The 12519-nt window shown below is 37.1% G+C and overlaps 1 protein-coding gene across 1 annotated transcript; it reads left to right on the forward strand.

Moving 5' to 3' along the window:
- Positions 1-433: 433 nt before the first annotated feature.
- Positions 434-12217, forward strand: LOC148102384 (uncharacterized). Its single transcript, XM_087841430.1, has 2 exons — positions 434-933; positions 9728-12217. The coding sequence occupies exons 1-2, from the start codon at positions 548-550 to the stop codon at positions 11976-11978; spliced, it is 2637 nt and encodes an 878-aa protein (XP_087697556.1). The 5' UTR covers positions 434-547; the 3' UTR covers positions 11979-12217.
- The last annotated feature ends 302 nt before the right edge of the window (positions 12218-12519 follow it).

The following is a 12519-nucleotide window of genomic DNA, read 5'->3' on the forward strand; positions in this document are numbered from 1 at the left end:
GTGAGTTTTTAAAATGCAGATGTAGTATATGGTTTATTAGTATTCGCTATGACACAAAAAAGGAAAATTATCCAAATTTTTTATGAATACTTGAAGCATGAAAAGTAAAAAACATCAAAGCTTACAGGAGGATGGGAAAAGGCAAAACTTCACCCACTCTTTTACTCAACCTGTGGTGAGCTGCAAACATAAAGCTGCTAAAAATTAAGCAAAAAGCAAACAAATTATCCTCATTCAAAAGTCATGTAAGAACCTCATTGGCTTACGGAATGTTGATGTTATTTAAAAAAAAATTCATACAAAAATATGACCTCATTCAAAAACGTCATGTGACAACCTCATTGGCTTATGGAATTCTGATGTCACAGGCTTCTAAAGCTTTGATCCTTTGATCCTTTGATCCTCATGAATCCTTAAATAGGGGTGCGGATGTAGAACTTTTAGTCCGTTATTTGCAGCACATGTGTTAGCAGCATTCAAACGTTCACCAGTAAAACATTTTCAAACATTTGGATCCTTTTTGTACTCACGGTATACAGACTCCAACATGTCTCAGAAACAGCAAGAAAGACAAGAAGTTGACCCCAGCTCTATTCCATGGTATGAGTCCCTAGACCCTTATATCAGCTCTCTTCCTTGGGATGAACAGGTAGAATTAGAGGAAAAGCGATTGGAAGAAATGGAGAAAGAAAATCTCATGAACAGAGAGAAGATTAAGATCCTGATGGAAGAAAATGAGAGAAAGAGCGCTGAATTAGAAAAATTATCCTACCAGCTTCAGGAAAAACAGGGTATTGTTGAGGAGAAGAAAAGGGATCTCCAAGATAAGAAGAATCAGGAGCTCCAAGAAAAGCTTGATGAAGCTCTGGAAAAAAATAAAGATCTGCTCCAAAAGGAGAAAAAAGAGAGCATAAAACAGGAAAACATGGTCAAGAACCCAGCCAACATGTATATATGGGCCCCACCTGGTTTTTGCTCGGGCTGGATGGGTACCATATGGGCATGGGCTCAAACTGGGCTTTTTGTATGGGGCCTACTTGGGTTCTTCACATTAAACCCATATGGGCAATCCCAAGTGGGCACTTTTAGTAGGTCCTAGCTGGGTCAAACATGGGAAACACTTAACTTGGTCCAAAATGGGAAACACATGTAGGACCCACTTGGGTTTTCCACCTGGGATAGACATGGGCAAACACAGTCATTTAAGGATAGGCTGTTGTTGTGTGCCCCAGGTGGGGCAAAGTTAGGTAATCAATATATGTTTTTAGCACTGATAACACAGGTGGGGCCCACCTGGTCAAACTATATGGGTCGCACATGGGCAAATGCAAGTCAGACCCTGAAAACATGTCTATGTGGGCCCCAGGTGGGGCAAAGTTAGGTAATCAATATATTTTTTAGCACTGATGACACACGTGGGGCCCACCTGGTCAAACTATATGGGTCGCACATGGGCAAATGCAAGTCAGACCCTGAAAACATGTCTATGTGGGCCCCAGGTGGGGCAAAGTTAGGTAGTCAATATATTTTTTATTACCGATGACACACGTGGGGCCCACCTGGTCAAACTATATGGGTCGCACATGGGCAAATGCAAGTCAGACCCTGAAAACATGTCTATGTGGGCCTCATATGGGTCATGTTAAGTTAATATGGGCATGTATTTTACGTGGGCTCAAGATTGTTTAGTATATATGGGACCCACTTGGGTTTAGGACCCACTTGGGTTTACATGAAAGCCATATGGGCAAAACCAAGTGGAAATATATAGTAGGTTCTGGCTGGGTCAAATATGGGAAACACTTTATTTGTTTCAAAATGGAAAACACACGTAGGACCCACTTGGGTTTTTCACCTAGGTTAGACATGGGCAAACACAGTCATTTAAAGAAAAGCGTTTGCTGTGTGCCCCAGGTGGGGCAAAGTGAGGTAATCAGTATATATTTTTTAGTCCTGATGACACAGGTGGGACCCACCTGGTCAAACTATATGTGTCACACATGGGCAAATGCAAGTCAGACCCTGAAAACATGTCTATGTGGGCCCCAAATGGGTTATGTTAAATTAATATGGGCATATATTTTCCATGGGCTCAAGATTGTTTAGTATATATGGGACCCACTTGGGTTTCTCACATGAAAGCCATATGGGTGGGCATCCAATGTAGGTCCTAGTTGGGTCAGTGATGGTAAATGTGTACATTGGTTCAAAATGGTAGCACATGCTTATGTGAGGATTCTTCTTCTGTGAAGAGCCTGAGAAAGTGTTATTTGAATAAAGGAGGATTTATTCCAAACAAGCCCATCACAGATTGCACACAACCCAGGGAGTTCTGAAAGTCAAATTGTAAAAAGAAACTCAAAAGAAAGTATGAACATAACTCTCTTTCATAACCTGCAGACGGCAGCCATGGGGTACCATTCCTCTAACAAATCACCCTAACTTTAACATATTTGGCACAACCTCAGTCTATCACTTTTGCTATCCTTATGTACAGTCAGATGTTCTTTACCCTTCATTTTTGACCCTCTCAGTATTTAGCCTTGGCTAGCAAATGTACTTAAAGTCCACGTTGAGACCTCAAGATGTTATGTGTTATCAGACACTACAATCCAGCTGTCAAGTGAGACTATAGGAACTTTGATGTTTTTGAACATTCAATGTTACTCAAAACACTCTGCACACTATTCCAAATAACTGGTTTGAAACTGGTTACTTTTAAATTTTAGATTTCATTTTAAGTACTTAATTTGAACTTTCAGCGCTCTGCATGGTAGGCTGCATGGTGAAGCTCAGATAAGATAAAATAATGACTTCACTTGTCACAGCAGCAATAATAAGTGATTAAAACGGACACAAGAGTAGAAAAAAGAAAAGCAAAAAATACAAATAAAAAACCTATATGGATTACTATAAGGATTACTAGTTGTTCAAACAATTAAGACTATTTAATTGACCAAACATGCAGTTGAGGATTTTTAGTAGATCAGACACACTCTACTGTATTAGAGAAAAGACAGTTAGCTACACGGAAGATGGAAGTTTTGGTTAATCAGATCCAGTAAAGCTCCTGAAGAATATTACCGATCTGTTAAAATGTTACTCTTCAAACTTGTGCCCTCAAATTATATAACCAGAAATAATTTATATTTTCTTTGAACGAGTGGAAAGGAGAGGGAATGGGGTCTTTCAAGCAGTCACACTTCAACTGTGAAACTCCCTTGTCCTTATGGTGTATTGACACTATTGAAACTTTTCAAAAGCAGTCTAATGTTAGAAGAGCTTTTAGGTAAACTGTTATTCTTCTTCTTATCATTATTATATATTTTATTAATTATATTTTTATTATGATGTTGATTTGGGTGACAATTATTTGATAAATATTATATATACATTTTTTAAACATATTAACCATCCCTATGCTTAAAAAACTTTTAAAAATAAAATTATTCTTTTAAACTTGTGCATTGTTTGACTTTGAAAATGTTTGTATCAGGTGTAAAACGACTTTTTAAATAAAGTTGTTTTTAATGTGAGCAGCTCCTATTGCCTCGTTTAAAAAGAGGGAGGAGCCTATTGCACCGCCTAGCGTCTAGTCTTCGCGGTCTTCCGTCAGTTGCGGCCTTTTTTCTCCCTGGTGTTTGAGAACATGGAGGACAAAAGGATACCAAAGAATCGAAAACTATGACAAAGGTAAATACTTAAAGTTTGATAAGTTTTCATCAATGGTTATTTTAGTAACTTTCTATAGTCGTCCTAAATGGAATAAGGGGGAGAAGCATAACATCTTTAGCTAGCAGGTAGAACTGGGTTAATTTACTGCATTGTCTTTGGCAAACATAATTTAAAGTTAATTACAAAACTCTTACTGCCTATATTCTACTCAATAAAGTTCATCTTATCTTATTCTGTTTTCATTGCACCATTCTCTCTATACAGATTTTGAATTTACACACTATAACGAACACGGCAGTTTTTTTTTCTGTGCTTCTGCAACTGTTTCTTAGGTTTTCCTTTAAGGTTTTTGTAATTAATTAAAAAAAATTATATTATTTTTTTGGCTTTAGTGGATTCCCGCTCAGCTAACTCGGCCATTATGCCCTACCCAGTAAACAAAATGGCTGAACAGTATCTTAAATGTCTGAACATGAGCTAGTCATACCATGTTACGTAATATTCATGTGCAGTGTAGCAAGCTCACCTTATAGGGGTGTAAAACATGAAGCGTATGAGGTGATTGTTGAAATTACAGGAGTAGATGCCTGCAGCTGGAACAGTTTTCTGATCTGAATGTGAACCTACTGGTCACGTTTACGGTAATGTTACCAGATATGCATTGTACTATAGGAAAACGGTGGTGGATCAGTGTGCAAAAAGCCCCCAAAAGAAACACACAGCTTCTTTAGCTCAAAAACTGTCTGATCACTCTCTTAGATACTGTGCTGTCCCATCTAGTTATTGGTTACTGAGAAATGTTAGGTTATTAATTAATTAAGAGAGTGCAGCTGTTCAGATCAGATGGTGAAGTAGGAAAATGCAGAACATGTTACTATAGCTGAATGCTGTGTAAAATACTAGTAATAAATCTAACTCCCATTTATGGCTTTTACTAATGTGGGGCTAAATAAAAAATTACAGGCATAATGAAATCTGCTACAATTACAAAGCTTAAGTTTAAAACAATTATTATATATTAAGCATTTTTGCTCTTTTTTTAAAAATTATTTTTGCTAATAATGGACTCAATTTTATTATCAAGTTCAAAGACCTATTAAACTTTTAAACCATTAAATCCAGGAAATTAGATGCCCATAAATGTACGAGACCCTCTTTATGGCTAGTATCCCCAAATATTTAATAATCCTTTCTAAAAGTACACAAATTTTGTTCTTTTCAATTAAATAGTGCATGTTTAATGTATTCTTGAGCAGGTAAAAATTCCTACTAAATTCGTTTTTGCATATTTTTAAGTATAATCAAATTTTTATAGTTTGTGAGTACTTTTAATGTGGAGATTTTGCCACTTGATTTGAAGTTTGGATAGTGCTTTATAGTAATTTGTAAATGTTTTGAAGTCATCTGGCTTCTTAATAATTTAATAAAAAATTAACAAGCCATGTAATAATTTGAAAACCACTAGGGACCACTTATTAATATGTCACCAATTTTTTACTTAAAGGGATTTAAGATTTATGTCTGTCAAGTCATTTGTTCTGGCTTAAGTCACCATTTTGATATATCTTCCTTTGACTTTAAAGTCTGTCAGCTAGTTAGATTAATTTTTGCACTGCTAGTGTTTGCTGCTTGAATTAGTCAGTTTATCATATAAACACATGCAGTGCCTTTCAAACTTTTAATTACACTGTTCATTTTGGGCATTAGTAAGAGAATCTTTTATATGGAATTATCCTGGGAAAAACCAAAAATGTTTGTATTTTATCATTAACTTTCTTTCATTTCCTTATCACGTTTAGATTCTTCAAGATTACAAGCACCGTCTTTGACATGTAAGTAACTTCCATATTATTTGTATTACTTATTGTTATTATTTTTGAAAAGTGATGGTCTTTGGGGCATCCTTTTTTTTTTTTTTTTTTTTTACTGGTATTCAGTATATATATATATATATATATATATATATATATATATATATATATATATATATATATATATATATATATATATATATATATATATATATATATATGCACAGAAGGCAATGATCGATTTTAAAATTTAACATTTATTTAAATTTCCATCTTTTATGCTAACAATAATGCCAACAGTGTTATCTTCACTTGTCCCACAACTCTGACAGTTTTGGTCCTCTGCTCTCCTCACAATTGGCTGATTTCCATCTGAGCTGCTACTGTCAACTGCATTAAACCGATTTTACATTGCCTTGTTATTCTAATCTTTATCTGCGTTTTGGACTCCAAACATTCACACCTGCTATTAGTAACCAGAGCTCACAAGAGTGTAAGGCGTGTAGTTCAATAAAGTGATCGATGTGTTCACTAGCTGATTTCAATAAACCGGTAACTTATCAAATCTATATTTTATAGGAAGTACATTACTGATAAAAGTGGTAATAAACACGGTAACCAATAAAAATTTAAATTTCCTGTTATAAAAAAAATACTGCTGTGAGCTCAGTTTTCTAACACCAGGTGTGAACATCTACAGTCTTTAAGCGCTGGTAAAGATTTAAAAATAAAAGCATTAAATAACATAACATTAAACACTAAATTACTTTGATGGTGTTGACTGCAGCAGCTCAATGTTAATCAGCTGATGGTGATGGAAGCAGATGAGCGTTTTTCATCATGGTTGTTGGTGATGTGTTGGTCAAAACAAAACGGCTCTTAGAGCCGACTCGTTGAAGTGAATGACGCGAGTGTGTTTTTTTTTTTTTTCTCCCTTCTCTCACCCTCTCTCACTCTGCACGCGAACCTTGTGCTTTGCGCTGGGCAGAGGGGGGAGGGGCGGTAGTTACACACTCAGTAGCACAGGAAAAGAGCGGGAGGGAGAGAGAGAGAAAGAGAGCCAGGGAAAACAAGGTCACATTAGAAAGGTATAGTAATCATCCACAACTATTTTCAATTGCGGATGATAAAGGATTCAGAAAGTTTATTCATGCAGGTCCATATGACAGAGAATGTGCATCTTCTTTTTGTTTTCATATTTTAATTTATATTTAATTGTGTTGTGGTTTGCAGTGTTTTGTGTTGTTTCACTTTAAATTAGTTTAAAAGGAAAAAGCTGAAATATTAAATAGTTAAAAGTTGAAATGTAAATAGTTGTTTTTTGTATTATATGATTTATTTATTACTTTTTTGTGGAGAGAATAAATAAAAGTATATTTACGGTGCCTGCTAGAGACAAAGCACGTACAAAATCCAAAACACGTACAAACCCTGAAGCACATACAAAACACAACAGAAGTGCTCCAGGATGTTAGGCACAGTGTTGAGCTTTTGTTACCTAGTGGCTACACAAGCCAGGAAGTACCAACGACCGGATTTGGTGTGTGGTAGTAACAGGTAAATGAACAGTTTTTGGAATTTTTTATGAATATATATGAGTGCTTGTGTATAAATACACAAACAATACACATATGATTTCAATTGTGTAAATTAAGTGATCTAGGTAGCTCTGTTTTGGAAGTTCAGTTAACGCTAGAAATGGGTTTTGGAGTTTGTACGTGCTTTGTCTCTAGGAGCCACCATATATATTTATATATAAACATATATAAATAAAACCACTTTCTTTTTTTACATTAGTAATTCCTTTTGTGCATAATTTTATATTGTTGTTAATAATAAATTAATTAAAGCAACAAAACAACCTGAAGAGCCGGTTGGGAGCCGAAAGAGCCGGCTCTTTTTAGCAAGCCGAGCCGAAAGAGCCGGTTCTCTAAAAAGAGACGAAAATCCGATCACTAGTTGTGTAATATGCTGGTATTGATATGATCAAAAATGAACTGAGTTGTTTCGTATTCTATAGAAATTGTACATCTAATTAATAACAAGGCTTTCTGCTGATGTTATTAATTAAAAATGTATTGTGTAATGTATTTTCAAGAAACAACTTGATGCTATGATAGTTTATACAAATTTTGGCCAATTCCTATTTATTTTAACCCTTTAGCTCCCAAAAAGTCGCCAGCGACAGGTTTTTCCAAACCTGTCTCGTCAAACCTGAGCTGTGCCAGGGGCCCAACACTACTGGACCTTTAGAAGAAAAGAGAAGTCCGAAAATAAACCACAGGGTCAAATACTTGATTTTGTTCAGTGTTTTAGAGTTATTAATTTGAATTTACTAATTTAAATATTTTATTCATGTACATTTTGATTGCCTTTAGTAAAAATTGCAAAATTTCAATTTCTTTTTTTTTCTTCTGTTATTAATCCTTGATTACATTCATATAGTATACAGTAGAGGAAAAAACCTACCAGTTATCCTGCGTAACATTATTGGGGATAAAGGGTTAAGGAACCGCAATTAATTTTTTTAGTTTAGCTTGTGTTTACTACCATATTTTTTTTAATACCACACAGTAAACATTAAGCATTATGTAAAGCGTCCATGTATCCTCCATTCCGGTCCATTATCTTAAGCTTAGGCTGCTGCCCCTCGACCCAATCTGGTACTCGACCCAAGCGCTCTCTCCAGGCACTTGGCCCAGCTCCTCCCGGGGAATCCCAAGGCATTCCCAGGCCAGCCGAAAAACATAGTCCCTCCAGGATGTCCTGGGTGTTCTGGGTCTCTTCCTGGTGGGACGTGCCCAAAACACATCGCCAGGGAGGCATCCTAACCAGATGCCAGTATCTAATCTGTCCTTTTTGTATGTTTCCCTCAGGTTTCCATGGTAGCAGATACAGGGGAAACAAGTGTAGACGATGCCACAAGAAGGATGATGAAATTCTTCATATCACCTGAGCCGGCTGTGGAGTACAACATGCTTGGCCGACATGGAGAAAAAAAGTTCAGAGATTTGCGTCTTTTTAATGTTGTGTATGGTAAGTTAGTTTCACTTGAGACATTTGAACTTTAGAAAACTAAAATTTTTTAATAAAGTGTTTGAAAGTGTAACTGAGATTGGTTATCATGCAATTTGTATATATTTTTTGAGGCAATAAAGTGAAATAAACATTGTTCTTTGCAAATCATCACTAAATGAAGTAAGCTAAGATTAACTTTACTTTGGCTTGCCCATTTTTCTTCTTCATTTGCAGAGGCACTGAAGAATTATTTAACATCAAAAGTCAACTTGCAAGAAGCAGAGAAGGCTCATTCCAAGTGGTTCACTGGAGCTAAAGACAGAGGAGGACCGTGGGCTGCAAGGGTACAAAATAGACTTACGGCTCTGTAAAAAAACAAAAAAAGAAACCCTGCTGATTCAAGATAAGCTTTTGAGTTTTCCATCTGACTTTTTCCCCATGTTGCTTCAGTTCCAAATATCTAAGGAATTTTGCTGTAGTTTGATATTTCTAGTTTTTAAAAGTTTACGCACTTTGGAATACAGTTACGTAAAATCACAGTTGTTGGACAAAATAAATGTGAAAAATGTTGTTTTGTGTACCTTTGTGATTTTTGAAATGGTTTTATTTACAAACTAGTTTTTGTTTGCGGTCAGCTTTAATATATTTGGTGTCTTTGTGTCACAGAACCCGTATTAGCCGTCTGAAAAATTGATTTTGTGACTGTTTTACTACATGGGGCCCACTCAGTGCCAGAAATTAGTCAATTCAAATTAGAAGTAAGATGCAACTACAGAACCCACTGATAATGCCATTCCAACTTTTTAGCTCATATTTTCCTCATGTTGTACCCACTAAGAACTTGAAAACTGGGGCCTAGGTGGGTTTCAGTGTACTTTGCCCAGTTGGGGTCCATTTAGTTCCCAGATTTTACCAATATAACACCAAAATGGGCTTATAAAATGGGGCCATTATGGAACCCGCGGACAATCCCACTTAAAACCCACTTTTTAGCCTATGTGGTGCCCACATGGTACCCACAAAAAACTTGAAAGATGGGTTCCAGGTGGGTTTCTGTGTACTTTGCTCAGTTGGGGCCCATTTAGTTCCCAGATTTTCCTAACATAACACCTATATGGGCATTTAATATGGGGCCATTACGGAACCCGCGGACAATCCTATACGGGGCCCATTTTTCAGCCCATTTCCAAACCATATGGGCCCCACATATAAATGTTGGCTGGGAAGAATCAGGAGCTCCAAGAAAAGCTTGACAAAGCTCTGGAAAAAAATAAAGATCTGCTCCGAAAGGAGAAAAAAGAGAACATAAAACAGGAAAACATGGTCAAGAACAATCAGGAGCTCCAAGAAAAGCTTGACAAAGCTCTGGAAAAAGATAAAGATCTGCTCCAAAAGGAGAAAAAAGAGAACATAAAACAGGAAAACATGGTCAAGAAGAATCAGGAGCTCCAAGAGAAGCTTGACGAAGCTCTGGAAAAACTGAAAGAAATCCACCAAGAAGAGAAACAACAGTCCATACAGCAGAGAGACATGCAGAGCAAACTCCAAGCCATGGAGGAAAAACACAAAGCGCTGCAGGTGAAGCATGACAAAACTCTGCACAAAAATCAACAGTTGCTTCAAGACAAGAAGCAACTGGAAATGAAACTGAAAGAAATGGACTCCAATGTTGACGAGATGGAAGAAAAACACAGATTGCTCCAAATCAGGCTGGATAAAACAGTGCACAGAAATAAAGAGTTCATTCAAGAGAGAGAGCAACGGGAAATGCTCGAGAAAGAAACGGACTCCAAGCTTGAAGTCTTGGAGGAAGAACTGAAAATGCTGCAAATGACTCTTGAGAAAACACTGCTCAAAAATAAAGAGATGCTTCATGAGAAAGACCAACAGAAAATACATCAGGAAGAAATGGATTGCAAGCTGAAGAACATCGAGAAACAAAATGAAGGCTTGCAAGTAATGCTTGATGAAGCTCTGGAGAGAAATAAAGAGTTCCTTCACGAGAAAGACCAACAGAAAATACATCAGGAAGAAATGAATTGCAAGCTGAAGAACATCGAGAAACAAAATGAAGGCTTGCAGGTAATGCTTGATGAAGCTCTGGAGAGAAATAAAGAGATCCTCCAAGACAAGAAACAACAGCCCGTAGAGCAGAGAAACCTGCAGAGCAAACTCCAAGCCATGGAGGAAAAATACAAAGCGCTGCAGGTGAAACATGACAAAACTCTGCACAAAAATCAACAGTTGCTTCAAAACAGGAAGCAAATGGAAATGAAACAGAAGGAAATGGACTCCAATGTTGACGAGATGGAGGAAAAACACAGATTGCTCCAAATCAGGCTGGATAAAAAAGTGCACAGAAATAAAGAGTTCATTCAAGAGAGAGAGGAACAAGAAATGCTCGAGAAAGAAACGGATTCCAAGCTTGAAGTCTTGGAGGAAGAACTGAAAATGCTGAAAATAACTCTTGAGGAAACACTGCTCAAAAATAAAGAGTTGCTTCACGAGAAAGACCAACAGAAAATACAACAGGAAGAAATGGATTGTAAGCTGAGAAACATCGAGAAACAAAATGAAGGCTTGCAAGTAATTCTTGATGAAGCTCTGGAGAGAAATAAAGAGATCCTCCAAGACAAGAAACAACAGCCCGTAGAGCAGAGAAACCTGCAGAGCAAACTCCAAGCCATGGAGGAAAAATACAAAGCTCTGCATGTGAAACATGACAAAACTCTTCACAAAAATCAACAGTTGCTTCAAAACAAGAAGCAAATGGAAATGAAACAGAAGGAAATGGACTCCAAGCTTGACGAGATGGAGGAAAAACACAGATTGCTCCAAATCAGGCTGGATAAAAAAGTGCACGGAAATAACGAGCTGCTTCAAGAAAAAGACCAACAGAAAATACAACAGGAAGAAGAAAAACTTGTTCTTCAGAGGAAAAATGAAGAACTCCAAGAATTGTATAATGAAACGAAGTACAAAACAACTGTACTGGAAGGAGAAAAGAAAAAACTGGAAAATCAATGCTCAGCGATGCAGAGTAGCATCAATGAAATGCTGAGAAAAAATACAGAACTTGAAGAACTTTCTAAGACCTTGAAGCACAAAACCACTGAAATCCAGGTAGAAAAGCAAGAACAACAGAAAACACATAAAGACCTGCAGTGTAGACTTCAAGATATCCAGAAGAGAAACCAGCAGCTGGAAGACATGCACACAGATGTGCACAAGGCAAAGCGAATAGAGGAGGCAACAGTTAAAGAACTGAAAGACAAGCTCAAAGAAAAACAAGAACAATTAGAAGACATGGTGAATAGATGCAACAAACTTGAGAAAGAAAACACAGAAACAATGGATGAGCTGAGAACCCTCATCATTGAGAAAAAAGTGCTCGTGGAAGAATATCTTAAAAAGAAGAAAAAACGCTTCTTCTGGTTCTGGAGGAGAGACACTGCTACTTCTCACCTGATGTAACCTCGTCTTCCTCCACCTTTATTCCAACTTAATTTTCCCCCTTCCCCTTCCCCTTCCCCTCCCTCCTTTTCTTTTTTCACCCTCACCCCCCGACCAGTCCTGGCAGTTGACTGCCCCCTCCTGAGCCTGGTTCTGCCATAGGTTTCTCCTTTAGGTTTCTTTCGCTTTAAAAGGAGTTTTTCCTATCCACTGTCGCCTGGTGCTTGCTCAGAGGGGATTGTTGGGGTTTTCTACCCCCCCCCCCCCCTTTTTTTTTTTTTTTTTTACCTCTTTTCCCCTTCTACCTTTTCCTTTACCCAATAAATACAATTGGCCACATTTTACATGTGTTTGAAAAATGTCTTCATTCAACAATAATTGATCTTAGGTATAAAAACAAGAAATGTGTAATAGCTGCATGTGTGTTTGTGTGTGTGCATAATATACATACTTGTATCCCAGAAGGAATTAATACTAGATGGGTAGAGACAGGTTTTAAAGACTACAAATGAAAACATGTGAGTCCTATAATCTAAGCTCGTTTCACCAATAGGTGATGTTA

This window comes from Neolamprologus brichardi, chromosome 6 (assembly GCF_056152115.1).
Source record: "Neolamprologus brichardi isolate AB-2024 chromosome 6, ASM5615211v1, whole genome shotgun sequence".
Taxonomy (NCBI): domain Eukaryota; kingdom Metazoa; phylum Chordata; class Actinopteri; order Cichliformes; family Cichlidae; genus Neolamprologus; species Neolamprologus brichardi.

Coding starts and splice junctions, on each gene's coding strand:
- LOC148102384 (XM_087841430.1), top strand. CDS start 548: ATGTCTCAGAAACAGCAAGAAAGACAAGAAGTTGACCCCAGCTCTATT. Junction 934..9,727: donor AAACAGGAAAACATGGTCAA/GAACCCAGCCAA, acceptor AATGTTGGCTGG/GAAGAATCAGGAGCTCCAAG.